Consider the following 22,170-nt stretch of genomic DNA (forward strand, 5'->3'; position numbering starts at 1 on the left):
CTGAGAGAGCTGGGCTTTCCATAACACAAGTTTTGTGGAGAATGCTCTCACGTTGTCATAGGCAGCACTGACGAGCTGCCCCTGGCCTTGTAACTTCTTGTTCAGTACATTCAGCTCATGCGTGATGTCAACAAGAAAAGCTCAGTCCATGAGCCATTTGGGATCACTTAGCACAGGAACAGCCACCCCATCCTTCTCCATGAAGGCTTTCACTTCTGCTCTCAACTCAAAAAATATCTTCAAGACGTTTCCCCTGCTGAGCCAACGTACATCGGTGAAGTAGAGCACATCCTCATATTCTGACTCCATTTCCTCTAAAAAAGTACGGAACATCCGGTGCTTTAAGCCCCTGGATCTGATTTGGTTGATGCATTTCACAACAACAGACATCACATTGTCAAACTTCAGGCATTTGCTGCAAAGGGCCTGCTGATGGATGATGCAGTGAAGAGCAATGGCCTCCTCCACACCCTCCTCTTCTAGTTTTCTTTGAACAAGTGCCACCAGTCTATTTTTCCTCCCTGTCATTGATGGCGCTCCGTCGGTTGTTATTCCAACAAACTTCTTCCATGTCAAACCAGCATTCACAATGGCATCACACAGCTGGCAAAATATCTCCTGAGCGGTGGTGTGGCCATGCATTGGAATTACTGTGAGCAACTCCTCCATCACTTCAAAATTGTCATCAACATCAGGGACATATATTGTGAGCTGGGCAGTGTCAGTGATGTCTGAACTCTCGTCAAGAGCGACTGAGTATGCATTGAAAAATTTGGCTTTCTCACGCAGTTGATCATAAATGTCACTTGACAGGTCAGAAATGCGCTCTGCCACGGTCTGTGCTCGTCACCAACTTTTCTCTTCACTGCAGGCTTTAAAAAAGACATGATTGGGGCTGTGTGACAAGATATATATATTCATTCCACTTGCTGTCGCTCACGCAATAAAGTTTCAGTCAAGTGTGTAGCCAACCAGCGACGCACGGAGATGTAATTTCCGCAAATGCATGTCATTTCCGCTTTTTCCGGTAACAACACATGCGTAGATTATGGGGGGGGGGGGGGTAATGCGTTCCCATCAGATTTCGTCCCCACACTCCAGTCACAGGCAGACACAGCTGTAGCGGCTGCTACTATACACGCTTCTCTGTTCAAAGCACGGGGATCTGAGCCGGGATGAGCTGTGGATCTGCGCTTTGACGCGCTCCGGTGCGCGCACAGTGGAGAGCCGAAAGAGGGAGAGGAGAGGACTATATGAGGCAGCGTCATTGTGTGACCACGGGGTTCAAATGCTGCTGGCCACTGTCGGGGCTTTCGCTGCCTTCAGTCACATCATCACATTTTTCTATACATTTTTGTTCTTACTTTGTGCCGGTGTGTTGGCTTGCCTGCGTTCCGGGAATTATTTGAGCAGATCCGGTACCTCTCGTATCGAAAAAAATATGAATATTAAAGAAATGATTAAAATAAAATATAACAATATAATGTAATCACTAGAAAATTACGGAGCCCCTGTTGACATCGGTGGATGAATTACTAATTTGTGGCCACGCAATAACAAGATAATCTAATAAGTTATATATAAAGCTTTCTTAACAACAGCATCACAATTTCATAAAATAATAACAAATGCAGACTTCTAAGATGAATCAAAATAATTATGCACATCGTCATGTACAGTCTGTGGCTCGGTGAGTAAATGTCACCACCAGAGGATGAGAGAATTTAAATCATTAAAATTCATCCACACATATCTGGTGTAAATAATAATGTAAAACAGCCCAGACTGTAAAATATAGATATTAGCTCAATGACGTGTTATGAACTGCTGCGGTTTAGAATAATCCGTCTGCGTAAAGAAGCTCCAAAAACCTCACAGCGCAGCGTTTGCGTAAAGGAGCCGTGGTGTCCCTTGCATTTGCCTTCAATTTAACAAATTGTGTGTGTGTGTGTTCCGTTCGTTTTCTCTGCTGGACACAGAAGTCGCCTTTGCTCAAGATGCCACTTTATTAATCACTGACACAAAGACTGATACCGTCACTGCAGTATAGCCTAAATAAGTCCCACTGCATTGTAAGTGGCATGTGTGTGCTGTTTTAAGCATCGTTGTATGTGCATTCCGGGCCCTGTGCTCGTCGTACCTGCGCTGTCATATGTACTTAGCGTTCTGGCACCTTGTGATTTACAAATGAAGCACTGGATACATCATGACCTGCGCGAAAGAGGGCGGAAAACTATGAATTTCACCCTCCTGCTCTCCGCACATCCAAAGCCACTCTTTTCTCTCCCGGCTCACTCTCACACGTACACAAACACACACACACACGACCCCGCCCCCCATGTCACTCACATGCACTGGACAGGCACACAGTAGGAAACCAGAACATCATAACATTGTCCCACACAGCAGCTAACAGCGGGGTTGCTACAATGTAAAACTCGCGGGCCGCACTAACATTAAACTTTCATATTAAGGTGGGGCCACAAAATATCGTCCCGAGGGCCGCAATTGGCCCGCGGGCCGCGAGTTTGAGACCCCTGAGTCAGGGGATTGTATATTGAACCCCGCAAGTGACGTCATGTCACCTCCTGCTGCCGCGTGACGTCTCGAGATACCAGGAAGTTCAAGGAAGCTGCTGTTCTGCGCGCTCACTGAGATCCGAGGTGAGAAGTTCACATCGTAGTTATTGTTGTGGTGGTGGTTGTTGTTGTTTACCCAGGTAGAGCCTCGCTCCTCTATCTCTCTCGTAGGGATATCAATTGAGGAGCAGCGAGTACGGAATCGATGTCCAGGTTGGAACATTACAACGCGGGGCCTTGCCTCCTGCCCTCGCCTGATTGCATTTGCTTTAATTCTCTGCTTAAGTTTCATTTGTCTTCACCTGGCTCACTACTTTGAAACTTTTTATTCTTTCAAAACATTTCTTCAGTTTTATTTTACCAGGCATAGCCCACTTGAGCTACAACGCTCTTTTTCAGAAGCGACCTGTCCACAACAAAGTGGTTTTTAACGTGTGGAAATGTGTAAAATGTATGTCAAATACTCTAAACGCGTGGTGATGTTGACTCTAAATGTGCAGGGAAAACCTGGAGGATCCGGAGGAAAATCCACGCGACCACGGGGAGAGAGAGACTTGCAAACTCTAAATATACATCCATAATACAGGTTTGTTTGGGTTAGATCGTCTAACTACATAAATGTGTCGTTAAACCCGCCACCACCCGACACAGCCAACTAGTAAGGGTTGTCACGTAAACAAGACGTGGCCAATTTGTCACAAGTACAGCACACTTGTTGTATGTTGGGAAGCCAAGCCACAAAATGTACAATTTGAGTACGACGTTTCGCCAGAAATTACAACCAGCTTCATCAGGCGACAGCCAAATGTTGTGGCTTGACTCTCAGGGACTATAGATCAGGTTGATGGGTTTATAACGCAGCACACTAACCATTGCACTACCGCTCCCCACTCATGCACAAACATCATCGGAAGTATCGTATTCAGAACTATCTAAGTTACCTGGCTTTGCACAGGTCTCAGTAATCAAAAATTAAAAGTAATATCTTGCAATGCTGGTTTTATTACAATGATTGAATTCTGCCAATGGATTCTGTAAATGTGTATATTGTCACAGTTTTTTGGTTGTGGTATACAATCGCAGGGCTTGTTTCTTTCATAATGAGGACAGCTTTTAAATCCGTTGCCCTTGGAGAGCTTCAGGATAGACAATGTTGGATGTTTGCCATTTGGTGGGTTTAATCGAATGAAGTTTCAATTTTGGCATACATGTCGACAGCAAATTGGTGAAAGAGCTCTTTGCATATCAAGAAGAGATTGAAGCTGCCGATTCGCACCATGATCCTGAAGACAAAGAAGTCCATGGCAGAAATCTTCTTTTGTGTTGGCAAGCCTGTTGCTGGGTCAGTTAGGCGAAGTAGAAAATTGTAGCCATCATCACCTTACAGGACTTGCATCTTGGTGTTGATGACATTGTTGCAATGCTGTTGAGCCTGTCACCTATTGTCAGACATGCAAGTAGATCTGTGGTAATGTAGGTTGGTCATTAGATAGTGGCAGCAGACTGCCAATGCGATTATGTACCTGGCCCTGCACTTTAAATGTGGGCATGTAGCCAGATGTTGGGATGAGTTGGTTGGTGCCAAAACATGTAATTTTGAAGCATGAGTTATATCTTCTATTGTTGTTTTGGAATTGGCTTGCATAGGTAGTGTTGGCAGGTATCAATACATGAATAGGCTCAGGATGGTCATTAATTGTAGACAGCTGAACCATAGTACAGTTAAATCTTGACTTAAAGCTTTCGTGACTGCAGGAATTAATATTCTTTGGGATGTGATCCCTGACATGAAATACCCCGGTGTCTACAAACTAAGCTGTGTCTGCAGCAGTAGTTACATTGGGGAAACTAAGCGACATGTATCGTACCGCGTTCGTGAACATAAGGCAGCTCTGAAACACGGTAGGACAAATACCCCGGCCATGGCTGATCATTGTCTTAATGCGGTGGGCTCATGCGAAATTAATTTCTCTAAGACGAAAGTACTTTGCAAACCCACTGGCTATCAACAAAGATTCGTTCATGAAGCCATCCATTTTTTCAGACAAAGACCCAATTTCAACTGAGAAGATCGGTACACACTTAACAATCCTTGGAAGGACGTTATCAACCAGTTTCAGTGATGTTCCCATCCTACCATCTTCCGATGTGAGCTATTATTTTCAGCTCTCCGATTTTACATGAACAGGTAAAATTTCTCACACTAACACAGCCACCTTCCGCCAATCTAGAGGTGGTGGCGGCTCTGCGATCTTACAACACATTCCTGCGGAGGGAGCTGGTAGGAACGTTGGGTTGCTCGGTGAATGGCCAGGGTCAACGGTGGCGTGGTGTATTCCGCAAATATGCCCGACTGTGAGGGCGGGCACAAGCCGTCGTGAGTAGGTTAAACATTGAGTTTTATAAGGGCACCACGGGGTGACCAGCACCTCCCCACCCAGCCCCACCCCTCCCACCCCCCACCCAGCCCCACCCAACCCCTCCCCACCCTCCCCTCCCCACCTAGCCCCTCCCTGCCCACCCAGCCTCTCCCTGCAAGACGGACGGACACAATAATCCCCTGTGGGCTGGTGTAACCAGGAGGTTCCTACCAGTATTAACATGCTAATCTCTCACATTAACATAGCCACCTCAGCGCGCTTGCCGTGGAGGCCGCTCACCGATCTCATATTAACATACTGCATTGGCATTGCTGCTGCATTGGCATTGCTGCCCCGCCCATGCTGCTGATGCTGCTGACACACTTGGGCTATGCCCCCCTATGTAAACCTTTATAAACAGTTTGCCTTTCGAGGCTAACCCATTTTCGTGATGACAACCACTTGTGTTGCGATCGAAACGTAGTTTTTTGTTATTTTCTTTGAACCTATCTACGTGACTTTACCAAAAGACCCAAAGAACATGGTACAGTTGCAGCATAGCCCTGGAGGGTCTCCTTTCCATGTCATTGCATGGTAGTATCTGCAAGAAGTAGACGTGGAACCAATGGCAACTAATGAATCGGAAGATTAATTGAAGTGAGGAATGTGTGGAAAAGACTTATTTTTGGCTGCAGGGTAGGCACCTGGTTGCAGCCATTGTAGTGCTGTTTGCAATCTACCTTGCTTGTTGGTGGACTGGAGTTTAATTAGCTGTGGCAGCAACCATTTATGCTGTGTTAATTTTCTGTGTAGCTCATTGCTGTTGATGATTTGCATTCGATGTAGGTGCATACATAGCAGCACTGGTCGCATACTGTCTTGCTTCTTGCTGTACTGGAGTTACATAAGCTGTAGGTGCAGCCATCGCAAGACTGGCAGCATGTCGTCCTGTTTCTTGGTGTTCAGGAGTGTCATTATCAATAGGTGCAGCCAGCGCAGCCCTGGCAACATGCTCTTACTTCTTAGTGTTCAGGATATTCATAATCTGTAGGTGCAGCACAGGCAGCATGCTGTATAACTTTGTGTTGAGGCGTTTCATTAGCTCTAGGTGCAGCCATTGCAGCACTTGCACGAATGGCATCAATTATTGTAATCGGCTTTGGTGAAGAGAAGCGCACGTTTTTTGCGAGGAACATTATAGGTAGAGGTCAAAGTGTGTGAGTGAATGCTATATAGAGATTAAGGAAATTATAGTTGAATGTGTAATCATTGTAGGAATGTAAAGACAGCCGCAAAGGAACGAAATAATTGTTTGCAGTGCTTGACGTGGGTATTAATTGTATGTGTGTGGTGGTGTGTGTACATATGATTATTTTAACGCTAGTGCGCGTATTTGCATGCTTTTTATTCCTTACCAGGCGATGTAGACTTGACGTATTTAGTCGTAGCTGTTGTATAACATCTATATTTATGTAGGAGGTCAGTAATGCTGCTACGTAAATATTGCAGTGGGTGTTAGAGGTGAGCTGTGCACGTGCAGAGAGGACAGTAAGGAGCCGGAAGTGGATGCATTTGGTAGCAAAAACGCAGGGCTGATAATAGGGAAGGATAACGTGGTAAATATGAGAACAAATATAGCAGTGCAGTGAAGACACTTATGTTATGGTGAGTGCGTGAATTGTAGTATATGAAATGTCATAATGTTTTTGCATTTATAGCAAACTGGAAGTAGTGAGAATGCCCCGGGCTTTAACACATGGCAAGAAAAAGAGAGGGAGGGAGGGAGGTAAGGAGCAAGGGGAGGGGGTGTGTGCAAGTGGTCTAGGTATTGAAGGTGTGAGCAGGTAAGCTAAAAATAGTGCAAAAAACGCACGAACTCACCCGTGAGTACACGTGGAAAGTTTGGGGTGTCTTGGCGCAATTTGATTCACAAAAAAATCTACACAAGCGCAAAGTCTGATTTATCTTCATAGATTTATACTATTTTTTTGTCTTTGAATATTTTTTGTATACAGTTTCTCCATGTTTATTTAAATTGCTTAGTTTATTTGGAATACAGTACTTCAATTGTGATGTTGGAAATTTTAGTTGACATTTACCTAACGCCATCACTCCAGTAAGGCTTAAGTATTGAATATCGCGCTTTTAGCTTTCGCGCTGCAATTTCCAAGAACATAACCTCCACTATATACAAGGGACTGCTGTATTTTCTGTCTATTGACAACAGCAAAGGCGTACGGATTTTCAACAGAAATTAGATATCTGCATTCTTGATTTAATTAAGGCCCATAATACCATGAAGAGGCTTGGGGCTTTGGGTTATTTGTTTTCAAATCTATGCCTCTGTTCACATTATTTGAGGATTTGTATGATATTGGGCAGGATGGTCTAAACCTGCGTGACCAGGAGTCGGAGCCATTTCCTCTTCAACTTGGCTTGTGACAGAAATTCACTCTGGCCCCATGCTTTACGTTACATAGCATCTTCAATAACTATGTAGTTTGAGAAGCTCTCAATGGTCATATGAAAACCATTGCATTCGTTACGGTTACAATGATACGCTAATCGATGCCTGGTTATAGTTAAAGGATTGTACCCTGCTGGTCAACCATGTTACATCTGCTGATGATCTGGTAATGGCTACTTAATGAGATGGAATTAGGGAATCTTGTTCTGTGGCTTGATAATTCCATCATGAAATGGGGCCTTGCAAATGTTCGACAAAAATAAATCACCTGCCTGGGAATTTAATGTCATACAACACTGCACCTGCTCAACTCTCCATGAATAATCAGGCAGTGGCCTGGGAACACTTTGGAATTCCCCAGGTTGAGCTCGAGTCTGTCGCCAGGAAAAGGGAGGCCTGGACCGTCCGACTCAGTGTGTTGCCACCGCGACCCTCTTATTTAAATGACCATCTGTGCTGGCTTATACAATGAAGGCTGGAGTGCCTATGATTCATCCTTAATTCAACCAGACTGTTTTGTATTAAGCTTACAGATCCTTCATATATAAATATAGAATATAATCATGAGTCTCTTTGACAGGCTAGGCTGCATTGGTTCAGTCATGAATCCCGCATTTCCAGTTACCGCATGCTCAAGCAGCTTCTGTTAGTCCATATATTAGGGGCTAAACAGGCATGGCATTGGCTAGAGAAGAGATTGGAGGATGTGGAGGTGATTGGAATCGCCGATGACTGGGATCAGTCATGTCAATATTGGCCTCTGGAGGAGGCCCGTGAGGTATGCTGCAAGGCAGTTAAGATATATTTGCTCTGCAACAACCATAAGGTAGGGAGAGCGACGCCCACATGAATGAGTGGAACGCTGGGTTCCTAAAACCCAGCAAGACAGTGGGGAGCACAGTTGGTTCATCTGTCAGTTATCCCTTGACACCTGGATCATTCCCATTATCTGCTGACAAGGAGTCCACACTTACATGGCCTTAAATTGCACCTATCATGGCATTAGCATTGTGATAAGCTTACTTCTATTTCGTCATGAATGGTGGATTTTTTTAAATAGAATATGTTAATGATCCATGTTAAATGTATGTATTTAAGAGATTATTTTTGTCGGGAGCTGTAGTGCAGTTATTTTACTGCATTATGAACTCAACAATTAGTTTGATTATCACCGACAGCAAACATGATTGATAACACTGCGTAACAAAAATATATATTTTTGTCCCTGGGTAGTACGTGTTATTTTCTAATTGCTTATGCCTCAAAAGTACGTACAATTTATATTCCCCCACAAACTTTGCTTTTGTGACCAGGACACAAAAGCAAAGTTAATAATCCACTCCATTAATAGCACTGTGTAACACATTTTTTTGGTTCCTGGGTAGTAAGTGTTATTTCCTAATTGATTATGCCTCAAAAGTACAGAAAATGACTTCTCACAAACCTTGCTTTTGTGACCAGGACTGATATTTTGAAATTTACCTATTTTCAATAAGAAAACATATGCATTTGTTTCATTCCTTAATGTAAAGTCCTGGTCACAAAAGCAAAGTTTGTGGGGAATACTTTTTAGGAATAACCAATAAAAAAATAACACTTGCTACCCAGAGACAAAAATCGTGTTTCATGGTGTAAGTGAAAGCTGAACTTATTGGGGACCTCTGCTATTTTGATTAATCTTAAATTAATTACATGGTGAAGTGAGGAAGCATTAATACTGAGCAGATGAAGGTGGCCAGGCGTGGTTCTGGACACCACCACCTTTTTACCATGCCAGTGTGTGACAGTGTCAAATTTGTATTTGCAGTAAAGTATATTAACTATTCAACAAGGAGCTAAAATAAATAGAATAGTTTATTTTAGTTTTCCTCTGGAACTTTTTGTAAGAATGGAAACGGTCAGGAAAATATCTCAGCACATGCAGCTGAAGTTAGATCTGTTCATCCGAGCATTCAAGCAAATCTCAGCCTGGCTTTACACCTCAAAGTTTCGATTGAACATTAATTTATGCATATTTGCATAATACAAATAGTATTATTTTCAACACACTTTGCTATGTTAGCTGATTTTTTCTTAAATATTCCTTTCATAGCTAGACAGCCGAAATTGTGTGCTTGGAGTTTTTGGTAAACATTCATTTTGAAGATACTAGGGCATCCAGGCATTTATGACCATTTGCCCTCTCATTGTGTGCCTTAACAGCCCGTTTTATGAATTGGGGAATATTTTCAACTTCATTATGAATATGTATAGACGTGTATATTATATGTGACTGTATATATTCATTCCTCTGTGCCTCGATACTGATGAAGATGGTGTGGACATGTTTTTCTGTCGGCAGCTGACGCTTCCTCTGACGCTTCCTCTGCGGGATTGGTCTGATGGAGCAAAGTCACTCAGCGCAGCTCGGTACAAAAAGGAAACAATGCGACCAGTATGCAAACAGCACGGATCGTCCTGGAAATTTGACACAGCACCAGAGAACTCACACAGGAGAGAAACCTTTGAAGTGCACTGTGTGTGAGAAGGCATTTGCAAAGTCATCAAATCTTAAAAAACACCAGAGAACACACACAGGAGAGAAACCTTTCAAGTGCACTGTGTGTGAGAAGGCATTTACAGAGTCATCAAATCTTCAGAGCCACCAGAGAACACACACGGGAGAGAACCCCTTCAAGTGCACTGTGTGTGATAAGGCATTTGCATGGTCATCACATCTTAAAAGACACCAGAGAACACACACAGGAGAGAAATCTTTCAAGTGCAATGTATGTGAGAAATCATTTGCACAGTCGTCATATCTTACAATACACCAGAGAACACATACGGGAGATAACCCCTTCAGGTGCACTTTGTGCTCGAAAGCATTTGCAGATTCATCACATCTTAAACTACACCAGACAACACACACAGGAGAGAAACCCTTCCAGTGCAGTGTGTGTAGGAAAGCATTTGCACAGTCATCAGATCTCCACAGCCACCAGAGAACACACACAGGAGAGAAACCTTTCAAGTGCAGTGTGTGTGAGAAGGCATTTTCAAAGTCATCAAATCTTAAAAAACACCAGAGAACACACACAGGAGAGAAATCTTTCAAGTGCAATGTGTGTGAGAAGGCATTTGCACAGTCATCATATCTTACTATACACCAGAGAACACACACGGGAGATAACCCCTTCAGGTGCAATTTGTGCTTGAAAGCATTTGCATATTCATCACATCTTAAACTACACCAGACAACACACACAGGAGAGAAACCCTTCCAGTGCAGTGTGTGCAGGAAAGCGTTTGCATTGTCATCATATCTTCAGATCCACCAGAGAACACACACGGGAGAGAAACCCTTTAAGTGCAGTATGTGTGAGAAGGCATTTGCAAAGTCATCAAATCTTAAAAAACACCAGAGAACACACACAGGAGAGAAACCCTTCAAGTGCACTGTGTGTGAGAAGGCATTTTCAGAGTCAGCACAACTTAAAAAACACCAGAGAACGCACACAGGAGAGAAACCCTTCAAGTGCAGTGTGTGTGGGAAGGCATTTTCAGAGTCAGCATATCTTAAAATACACCAGACAACACACACAGGAGAGACACCCTTCAAGTGCAGTGTATGTGGGAAGGTGTTTACAGAGTCATCAAGTCTTCAAAGGCACCAGAGGAAACATACAGGAGAGAAACCCTTCAAGTGCACTGTGTGTGAGAAGGCATTTGGACGGTCATCAGTTCTTCAGTGCCACCTGAAAACACACACAGGAGAGAAACCCTTCAAGTGCACTGTGTGTGAGAAGGCATTTTCAGAGTCCTCAAATCTTAAAATACACCAGAGAATACACACAGGGGATAAACCCTTCAAGTGCACTGTTTGCGGGAAGGCATTTTCACATTCACCACATCTTCATAGACACCAGAGAACACACAGGCATCAGAACATCCCCAAGGAGTGTAGTCTGAAATCGACTTGTGAAAGTCAAAGTGCTGCAATGAGCCCATCCCTCCTGAATAAAGAACCAGAAGTTAATACTAGCTTGGACACTATCAAATGTATCAAGGTGAAATTTGAAGAGGCGAAGGTGAAATGTGAAGAAGTGATGGTGAGGAGCGAAGAAGTGAAAGTAAAATGTGAAGAAGTGATGGTGATGAGTGATGAAGTGAAGGTCAAATGTGAAGAAGTGATGGTGAAGAGTGAAGAAGTGATGATAAAATGTGAACATGAAGATTCAACTCCAATATTGGACCTTCACATCGATGGAGGCAACGTGAAGCAGGAGGAGAATTCTGACTGTGAGGCAGAGCGAGGCAACTCCCAGGAGTTTGTGGACGTTGAGGTGTGGGTGGACTTTTTAGACAATACAAAGTCAAATGGAGACCCGGTAGATGTGTGAGCTTGAGACAATGAAGCTCCAATAGATTCACCTTTGTCACAGGCCTTTAATGAAAATAACGTGAAGTTGAACTCTCAATTCCTAGGTTCAACCTGCAGAGTAAGAGCAGCCAGCATTTGCGGACCTGTGGGTTGGGTAGGTTTCTCACCAGGAGCCAGAACCAATAAGCTCCCAAGCATTCACTATGTTATAATAATATTAGCATTTATATGGTGCTTGCTTATTCGCCTCAGTAACTCAGAGTTTTGTATCATATCTTATCACAAACATTTGAAGAGCATGTTGTCTGTATACCTTTTCCAAAAATGTATATTAAGAGTGATTCTGCATATATTTTTTAATAATTTTGATCGGGTTGTCGAGCTGGGGCACGGAAAGGGTGAGTCACCCTCACCCCTCCCCTGTTTCCTCCTGACTTGCCACACAAAAGACAGCTGGAGGATAACAAGCCTACTGAGAAGTCATATAATGTAATAAAAAACGCCAAACCCAAAGGGGGGATCATATTCTGCGGGAATCCCAAGTTGACTTCAAGAGAAGGCCTCCATAAAGGAAACAACCCACAATAAAACAAACATAAGATGGAAACAGCAGGAGTCACGAACCTCCCCCGACAGCGAAATCCACCCAAGGGTAGTTAATCATTACGAGCTGACTGGGGTTTTTTAAAATACAACAGTAAAGTTAGAATCTTATATCTTCAAGCTCGGGATATCAAAATATAACTTGATAATAAGAAGCAAGAATCCTTGGCGATACAGACGGGGAACAAAGGTTAAGCATGAACCAAATAATAGTTATGAAAGTTTTAGACCTAGGGTCAATCACACGACCAAGATAATATGTATTCCACAGGATCAGAGCCTCACCAACCGCCTTTGTCTTCCATTAGCTAACAAAACATGGTAGCAGTAAATTACGTATGCAGGGGGCGCCTCCCCCTAAAATATAAAATACCAATCAAGAATTACAAAGCGCGACGCGAGTGTTGTGAACGCTGCTCAAAACGTACTTTGAGTCGCTTGCCGAGTCAACTGGAAAGTGGTACGGTACCAAGCTATAACAGGTGTAAAATAAATAAAAATTGTTTAACTTCCAACCTGTGTTGAGAGGACAGAAAACATGATTACAGCAAGCACACCCGTGCACAATAGGTCACGACTTCAAATGCCAGAGCGCCCCTTTTTGAGTCTGAGGCGAAAAAAATGTAACACTTCCAACCCGTGATGGGAGCGTGGGGAACGCTGCCCAAAACGTGAACGGAAACGTGGTAATAAAGACATCCGGACAACAAATAGCCCAAGCGATTTCAAAAGGAAAACAGCTGCCCCTTTGTCATAAGAAAGTGCCTGAGGTGGAAAAATTCAGATCTAAGCAAGAACGCAACAACAGAAATCAGTACTGCGAGTGGCAGGCTCCGGGGATTTTCTCGTGACTGGCAAATTGATAGGGAGCTCTGTATCGGCAGAAGCCACGCATCACGGAGAGTTTTTAAAACATTTTTGTGTCATTGAGAGATTCTGCCAGCCAAGGCTGGTACTCGCAGTCTTACAATACAAACGTGGGGAAGAGTGCTGTGGCATTACTATTCCCGGTGGCGAGGTCGCTGTGTACAACCAACACATGCGATCATAGAGTGACAATCATTCCGATTGCTCCAATCAAAGTCAACCCTTCGAGGGAAAACCGCTATTCGTGAGAGTGCCCCTTTAAATCACAACCCACAGGCGAAGTTTAGTTGAGGGTCGGATCAGAGACTGACATGGAACGATATAACTTGATCTGTAGCGTGTCCTCTGTGCAGCACGAGTCGTACAGACAACTGGAAGAGGACTCTAGAGGGGGGTGGGGGAGACGACAGGTGCTGTCTGTCCAAGTCGCTCCACAGTCTACAAGGATCAACAGTGTCTGGTGCCAAGGGGGGTGACGTGCGGCAACCAGCGGACGAGCTGCGAGCAGTGTCTGGTGACGGGATCATCGCGCACATCGACGCAGACGGAGCCAAACCCATCATCCCTGCCAGCACGGGCACCGTCGACAGCGTGACCAGCGTGCCGACTTGGCAACCACCCCAGCGGTGGAGAGAGACTGACAAAGCAGCCGAGAGCGCCATGTGTTTGACACACGCCAACCCAGCGCCCCTGCTGGAGGCCTGAGGTTTTCTGTACAAGGAACACTGCACCTCGGAAGCCGCTAACTCAATAGTTAGCATGAAGACACCCAGACACATAACACGCTTGGTACTATAAAGATTGTTCCAAAAAGTTATCTTGGTTTCGAAAAGGGTTGGCATCCCAAGGTAGTGCGTTAACTAATAGACGATCGTGAAAAGCATTGATCTGTCCATTGCGTTACATGAATACGGTGGTTTAGAAGTATTTTAGCCATTTGATTTCATTAATTGCATAGCCTTACTAATACATTAGTTGATGACACACTAAACATTTATAAGCATCTATGTTACGAATCTACAAACTCACAGGAATACTGTTGTGTTGAGATTTTTCTTTTGATCACAAAATCTTTCCCGCGAATTAATTGATGTCCCATTAGCCAATTAATAAGCATCTGTTAGCCAAACAGGCACCCTAGCACACACACTTGCTTCAGGACATTTTGTTAATTGTGTAATGAGTGAGCGCCACCTGGGGGTTACAGGGGATATTTGCACGGCCACCGCTGGGTAACCGGTATCCAATCTGGAGTAGGAATTCAATCTCGGCCAAGGGTAACGGGCGGAGCTACGGGGAATATTCGGGAACCATCGAGAGGGTTCCACGAGGGGGCGTGGCCGTAGGCGGAGCTCAGCTCCGCCGGGGGGAATATAAGCGGAGGCAGGAGAGGACTTGGGGTCGGTGTGGGAGCCTCGGGTCCGGACTGCATCACAGCTCTACCTCTCGCCAACGACCATGTGGCGAACCTCCAGCAAAGCCGTATCCTCTCCGGGCACGCCGACAGCTAGCGGCGTGAACGGGGAGAGAAAGCGAGAGGAAGATGGAGCGCAGCAGCGGACGGGAAAGCAAGAGAACTGCCCTGAGAGAGTGCGGAGCTGTGCAGACATTCTATTAATAAATGACACCAGTCCAGAGTCATCGTGGAAGTCGTTTATTACATTTGCATAATCTTACCAATTAATTCATTTGTCTACTTTTGCCATTAGGCATATTTCTTTAGCACGTTTCGAATGAAGATTATCATTTCTTTAATGACTTTTCCTATCGCTGTGTATGGTCGCGCTACTCTGAGGAGTTAGCCGATTATTCTGTTACTCAGTTTTAACAAATGTAACCATAGAGGGTTAATTGTACGGATCAATGAGTAGGACATTTTCAGGAGTACGGTGTTGACGATTCTGATCATAAGTGTGTTCGCATATTAGAGTGTTTTTAGATATTAAAGTTGCTTAACATAGAAGAATCTGATTGGTTCCTTCCTAAGTTAATGCACAATAATCTTAATTGTAAGAACTGTATCCTGCGGTGAGATCTGAATTCTGAGACCTGACAGAATTACACTAAAACAGAATCAGTAAAAGTTAAAGCGAGAATCATTGTATTATCACAATTGGTAATACAACCCTAGACAACGAAGCTGAACCTAATTTGCATAATTGCATACATTTGTTGAGAAGTGTCGGACGACTCGGAGGCAAGTTTCCAAGTAAGAGCTTATGTCGGTGTTTTATTAAGGGCTTACGCCAACTTAACATTAAGGGTGGAACACTTTCCCAGGGGTTAGGGGTCCTAGGCTGGGTCCTCTACTCGGACCTTCCCCACGGTCTGTTCCTTGGCTCGGCTGGCTGTCCGGGCTGCCTCCTCTGTGCCGGCCGAGGGCTGATCCAACTTCGGCCGGCCGAGGAGTGCAGCCACTCTTAGCGCTTTCGCTGGCCTTTCTACAGACCTTCTCACCCCTGGTTCTAACACCCACCCTTCACGTTTCCGCTCCCCGCCACGAACTCCCGTGACGTCATCGCCCCTGGAAGCGAGCGTGACGTCATGTCCGCAACTAGTCCTCTACACAGTTACCGAATTCCATACATTTGCATAATTAAACTTTTTATTGTATTATCATGATTGGTAATACACCCTAGACAATGAAGCTGAATAATTTGCATAGTTACACACATTTACTTAATTCCATATATTTGCATTTTATACATTTACACTTTTTATTGTATTATCACAATTGGTAATACAACTCTGGACAACGAAGCTGAGCCTAATTTGCATAATTGTGTAGTGAGTCCAACTGGGTCTCAGACGTCATAGGAGCAACACTTACATCAACTCAACACAATATAATGTAACCTACACTCGGGTGTTGAACGCCAATCTAACCACGAGCTGGTTCCCGGACCGCGTGGCTAGAGGCTTCTTCAACCTGACGTGGATCTTCTTCACCAACAACCCGAAGAACCTCGAGCCCCACGAGGCCCCCGTTATATCGGCTGGGGCTGGCTCCTTTATACCACGTGACCGCCCAGGATCCCCCGTCCACCAGTGCCCCCCCCTCCAATATTCGGTCACGTGTCGGCAGGTCAACCAGCGTATCATGCCCCAACGTCACCCTGGCTGGCTGACACTCTCGCTCCCTCACCGCGAGTCGCACCGCACACTGCACGTGGTGCTTGCGCACGAACCAGCACTCACCCAAGCCCCGCTAGGGCTGGTGCTACGACCCGTAACCGGGTTGTACATAATGACACATTATCCGCCGTGACCTCGCAAGCCTGGCACCACAGTGATATTCAGTCACTACAATTGCATAAATTTACAGATTTTCTAAATTTGCATTAAAAAAAAATTAGACATTTTTCATTGTATCATCACGAGGCAATACAACGCGAGACAACGAAGCTGAGGCTAATTTGCATCATCGCATGTGAATATATTTTTTATTACCATAATTGAATACAATAACATTTTTTTTAATTTCAAGACTGTTAAACAAGCACCCTAAGTGGCAGCTGCCTCTGTGTGGCATAAGGTGGCCCTGCACCAGCCTGCATGTGGGCATGCGTCTGTTAGTAGGGGTGATGATTGATGTGTAATCTCAGTTGTGTTATTTGTGGGTAATACTCTGGTTCTTTCGGTAAAGTCACGTAGAAATCAAATAAATAATAGAGTACGACGTTTCGATTACAACACAAGCAACCGTCATCAGGTAGAACTAAATTTGAGAGAGAGACAAAACACAGACACGGAGTCACAGACAGACACAAGCAGAGAGAGACAACAGACAGAGAGACACACAGAGACCCAATGCCTCTGTGTCGAGGCCTTAAATAGAGAGGGGGTGGGGGTGGGCAGAGAGAGAGGTGGGTCTGCTGGTGGCTGCTGCTGGAGCAGAGAAATTTGCATGTCAATGAATCCACCCCGAAGCGAAAGATCCAAAGAGTAATTCCTGCAGTCACGAAAGCTTAAAATCAAGTTTGTGGGTAATGTTTCGAATTTGCCAAATTTTAACCACAATGCCAGCATGCAATCGCCTCGTTTTGAATGTTTTACAATCAACTGTTAAGCAGACGGTGCATATTTGTAGTTAATGTTCCTGGACGAACCAGGGATGCCTGTCAGATTTGAACCTTGAACCTCTGCAATAAAAATAGAATGCACTCCCCCTTGGCTTCGCTCAATCTGAATGCTGCAGGTGTAGGCCTCATCTGACATAGATCAACTTCTTGTAAATACGATATAACATGATGAAGTACATTTCAGTGCAGTAATTACATTCTGGCAATATGCCTATTGATAATTTAGAATAATTTAATTAATACTTGTCTGATTTTGTGCGTACATGTAACATTTTGTCTATCAGGGTCAAACATGGAATACGTACATAATAGAGGTTTCTGGGTAAGATTGCGTAAATATATAAAGGTGTCGTTAAATCCCGCCACCACCCGACAGCCAACTAGTAAGGGTTGTCACGTAACCAGAACATGCCAATTCGTCACTTGTAAAGCACACCGGAACACATGATTGTTAGGGGAAAGTGTGTGTTTTGGAAGTAACCTGTACAGATAACTCACGTGAGAGCTGTTCTTGTGATATGGGTCAAGGGGTATTTTTCGTCATTCAGGAAGCATCTGCCTCTGGAACAAGCCATTGTCTTTGAAGGCATACCACTTACAAGTTACGTATAGGAGATACATTCTCCACAACACGAATTTTTGTATTCCATGTTTTTTTTATTTTGTAGAACTAGGACTATAAATAACCATCGATTGAAGCAAGCCCGACTGCTGTTGAGACATTACACACCAATACCAGTCCACAGGTGGCTTGCACTGAATCAATGATGCACTCCCAGAAGGCTGCTATTTATATTTAGATTAAAATTTGATTTCGGTAAAGTCACGTAGATGAAAAATAATTATTTTTTTATAAAAATAATCAAATGAAAATAACTAAATTAAATCACGACGTTTCGGAGGCAATACAAGCTTCCGTCATCAGATGGAACAGACACAGCAAAATTACTGTAGTGAGTAGAGAGAGCTATTTGTGACAAGCGATTATATAGGGTAAGAGGGGGGGGGGAGCTAGGGAGGAGGGATGCCGGGGGGGGGGCGCCGTGCAGAGTCGGGAGGGGGAGTTAAGCTGAGATAAGCTGATTTATAACGTCCTTTTAGGACGCAGGGGGGCCGGTGTGTGGACTTAGGGGCGGAAGTTAAGCCGATTAATAGATAAGCTGAGTTAAGCTGATTAGTAACATCCATTTGGGATGCCGGTGTGTGGAGTCGGGGGCGGAAGTTAAGCTGATTAATAGTGTGTGGCAGACAACGGCTGGTGAGATACAATGCCTGCGTCGACGTGACTTTACCGAAAGAACCAAAGATTATGGATCCTTGCTGTCACGAAAACTTCAAATCTAGAAAGAAAAAATTATTTGTTTCGTGAAGAGACCGATAAATGAAGAGACATCGTGTCTGCTGATCCGTTTCATAATGTAATAAAGGACTCTTCAAACAGTGTAGATCTCCGTTGTCCTTTATTCGGGTTCTTGTCTCTCTCGCCCCTACGGCGTCCTTGCTCAGACCCGCACCTCCTCCACCGTGCACCCTGCAGCCACACCGCTGCTCCGCTCCGCAGCCACACCGCTGCTCCGTCTGCAGCCACACCGCTGCTCCGCTCTCCAGCCACACTGCTGTTCTGTGTGCCCCGCACACTCTGCTAGCTCTTCACGCCCGGCTAGCTTCCCACACTCCACTAGCTCTCCTCCGCTAGCTCTACTCCACTAACTCTCGCCCACTATCTCTGTTGTGCCCCACGTACACCGCTGGCCGACGGTGCCGTGGCCTTCCACCACGTGGCAATCGCGCCACCCTCTCGCCACTGCCCAGCGTGGCCTCCTCCTGTTTCCACTCCTTCTTCACTCCCAGATCCTTTCCGGTTCTCCCCCTAAATCCTCTCTCTCACATGACCCTGACTCCTCTTTCTCCTCACGTGACCCAGACTCCGCAACCTCTTTCCTTGCTCGCATTACAATAGCAAGGAGGTAATTTTAAGAGCACATTTGAAATGCATCATGGATTTGTGTTACTGATTTGTATCCTTGCCTAGGTTTTATTGAATTTTAATAACTTTAAATAAAACTTAACCGTGTCCATCGATATCCCACTGCTTACCACATGTTTAAATATGTAAAAGACCCCTCTGGAGACGTCACCTCAAAGTCACGAGTGGGTAATGTCAGCGCCTCCCTATCTGGTTTGTGACCTCACCAAGAGCAGAACTCCCCTCGTCCAAGGGACGTGACGACTGTGCACTGAGTCTTGGAATTCATTTGCACGGTCATCAAATCTTGACCGACAATAGAGAACACGCACAGAAGAGGAGCCCATCAGGTGCACTTTGTGTGGTAAGACGTTTTCACGGTCATCAAATCTTCACAACCGCCAGAGAACACACATTAAAAACCCCGTTAAGGACACTGTGTTTGAAGGCGTTTGACGTGTTTTGAAACTGAAACGCGCATGAGGAGATCAATAAGGAGCAGAGTCTGCATTAGAGGTGTAAAATTCCAAGTTCCACAATAAGCCCATAGCTTGTAACGCAAGAACCATTAAAAAATTCTCACTTGTACAAATACTGTCAGCAAGTCTCGACGTGAAGACAGGGTGTCGGCGAGGCTGGATGCAAAGACAGCGCCAGCAAGTCTGGAGGATCTTGGTTGGGAAATTATTTGGTTCTTTCAGTAAAGTCACGGAGATATATATTTTTTTACAAATTAAGTGAATAAAAAAACACTAACATAGACTGTAGCCTAGTTTTTAATCGGAGTTAGTGTACTGGCAGTCTATAATGTCGACTGTAGGCTGGTTCTTAACCTCAGTTAGCGTACTGGCAGTCTATAATGTAGACTGTAGCCTAGTTTTTAAGCTTTGTGAGCGTATTGGCAGTCTATAATGTAGACTGTAGCAATGGTTATTAAACTGAGTGAGCGTAGGGGCAGTCTATAATGTCGACTGTATGAACAGGATGTGTATCTGTGTGTGTGTTCGTTCTGTGTGTGTGTTCGTTCTGTGTGTGTGTCTGTCTTTGTATGGATGCATGTATGTATGTGTGTCTGTATGTCCGTTTGTCCTGTGTTGCTGTATACAGTATATCTGAATGTATTGGTGTCTGTGTGTGTTGATGTCTCTGTGGGCGTGTGTATGTGTGTTGCTACATGTGTGTATGGCTGTCTGTATGTGTGTCTATATGTATGTATGTGTGTTGCTGGTTTTACCATTGTGTCTGGGTGGGCTGCTATATGTGTGCCCGTGTGTGTGTGTTGCTGTATATATGCGCGTGTATGTGTCTGTGTGTCGCTGTGCCAACATGTGTTTCAGGCAGAGGTCGCTGTATCACCAGATAGATTAACTGCACGTTCCAATTACTGTGCGTGGATGCACGCCCGTGTACACACACACACGTTACACACATTACAAGACAAAGATCCCCCGTATAGCCTCAACTGACTTTTGGGGCAAGCGCTGTTAGCGAGCACCTATGAAGGCCGGCACGGCACACGAGGAGGTGGGTGGCCATCACCACACCCGGTCGCCTTTGTCTCCACAATGACGATGTTTACACATCGCACCAGGTACTCATTTGAGGCTGAGTCGACCTAGGGGAGGGTTCGGGTTTGTGTTACACACAAATATATACGCATGCAATACACCCGCTCACACTCACATGCAATACACACACTCACTATCACATTCACACACTCTTTCTCACTCGCACACAATCACACTCACACCCTCATTCACACACAATCACACTCAAATACACCCTCATTCACACTCACTCACCCTCACTCACACACAATCACACTCACATACAAAAATAAATATCCTCCCTTAAAAAGTTACTGTGTTTGCTGTACCGTACTTATCACTAGAATCTCGGAGACTCTGCATGGGGAGATGTATATACGTTCAGTATTTTCATTGTTGAAGTTGTTGTATGTAGTGTATAATGTATATAATATTTAACACTGAAATCAAGGCTAGCTACTTTTTTTCATCACACACATGGTTGCCTATCACCGGACTCGCGCACAGCCTTTGCAGAGGTTTTGGCGGCTTCACCGGATCGGCCCGGTACCGCGGCCGGATAACCTTGGAAAGCAGCCGGATCGATAATCGAGGATCGACTCGTGTTGACGTTCCCGAACTCATGTCAAAACGCCTCCCTGTGCTCCCCCCATGGTGACGTCACCGGGCGTCACCCCCCCCCCCCCCCACTTTAATTCCAAGCCAGCTGTCACTCCGTGCGACGTCGCACTTCCGAAAGAGAAATATTCGGATCGCCCGAAATGTCGATGTGTGTAGAGGCGCAATTGTTGTTATGTCGCTTTTCGCATTTTGCAAACGACTAGGAATATCGGGAAAAAACATCGCCTTAGGAGGTAGCGATGGTGGCTACACTGCTGCTGCCACGACGGCGGTTCCAGTGAGTGTGCACTCATCGCCAACTGTTTCTGTACGTGGGGGATAGAGCGTTGCACCCTCCCACAAGGCGTGAGGTTTTCTCCGGGTGCCTCCGGTTTCCTCCCCACTTACAAAAAAACCCGCCAAGGCTGGAAATTAGTCCTACGACGCAATGGGGATTTTTTGGATAAGTTAAATTATTATTTACAATAATAATTATAAGGGGATCAGGAGACAGACAAACAGAAAACTGGGATAGATAGAAAGGCATACACGTGGAAAAACAGACACATGAAAATATAGTTGGGCGGGCAGAGAGGTCGTAAGACAGTTATTCAGGGAGATAAACAGTTTGGCAGACAGACAGAGATTTGGATTGAGAGGCAAAGATAGAAGGATAGACACGTGAGCATACAGAAAACCAACTATCTAGACAGAGGAGTAGTTAGAGGGATATGCA

General features: G+C 44.8%; 1 protein-coding gene across 3 annotated transcripts; it reads left to right on the top strand.

Annotated features, from left to right (window-relative positions):
• Positions 1–2,601: 2,601 nt before the first annotated feature.
• On the top strand, positions 2,602–15,199 carry LOC144953544 (uncharacterized). 3 transcript variants are annotated; one of them, XM_078884093.1, is made up of 3 exons: positions 2,602–2,663; positions 3,080–3,165; positions 9,748–15,199. In XM_078884093.1, the coding sequence occupies exon 3, from the start codon at positions 9,788–9,790 to the stop codon at positions 11,786–11,788; it is 2,001 nt and encodes a 666-aa protein (XP_078740219.1). In that variant the 5' UTR covers positions 2,602–2,663; positions 3,080–3,165; positions 9,748–9,787; the 3' UTR covers positions 11,789–15,199. The 3 variants fall into 3 exon arrangements, with proteins under 3 accessions (XP_078740219.1, XP_078740220.1, XP_078740218.1); XM_078884094.1 differs by lacking the exon at positions 2,602–2,663 and adding an exon at positions 2,750–2,792; XM_078884092.1 differs by lacking the exon at positions 2,602–2,663 and having other exon boundaries at positions 3,043–3,165.
• Positions 15,200–22,170: the final 6,971 nt, after the last annotated feature.

Source organism: Lampetra fluviatilis, chromosome 78, assembly GCF_964198595.1.
Source record: "Lampetra fluviatilis chromosome 78, kcLamFluv1.1, whole genome shotgun sequence".
Lineage (NCBI taxonomy): Eukaryota > Metazoa > Chordata > Hyperoartia > Petromyzontiformes > Petromyzontidae > Lampetra > Lampetra fluviatilis.

Bases quoted from the DNA above. Each gene is read 5' to 3' on its own strand.
- LOC144953544 (XM_078884093.1), top strand. From the start codon at position 9,788: ATGGAGCAAAGTCACTCAGCGCAGCTCGGTACAAAAAGGAAACAATGC.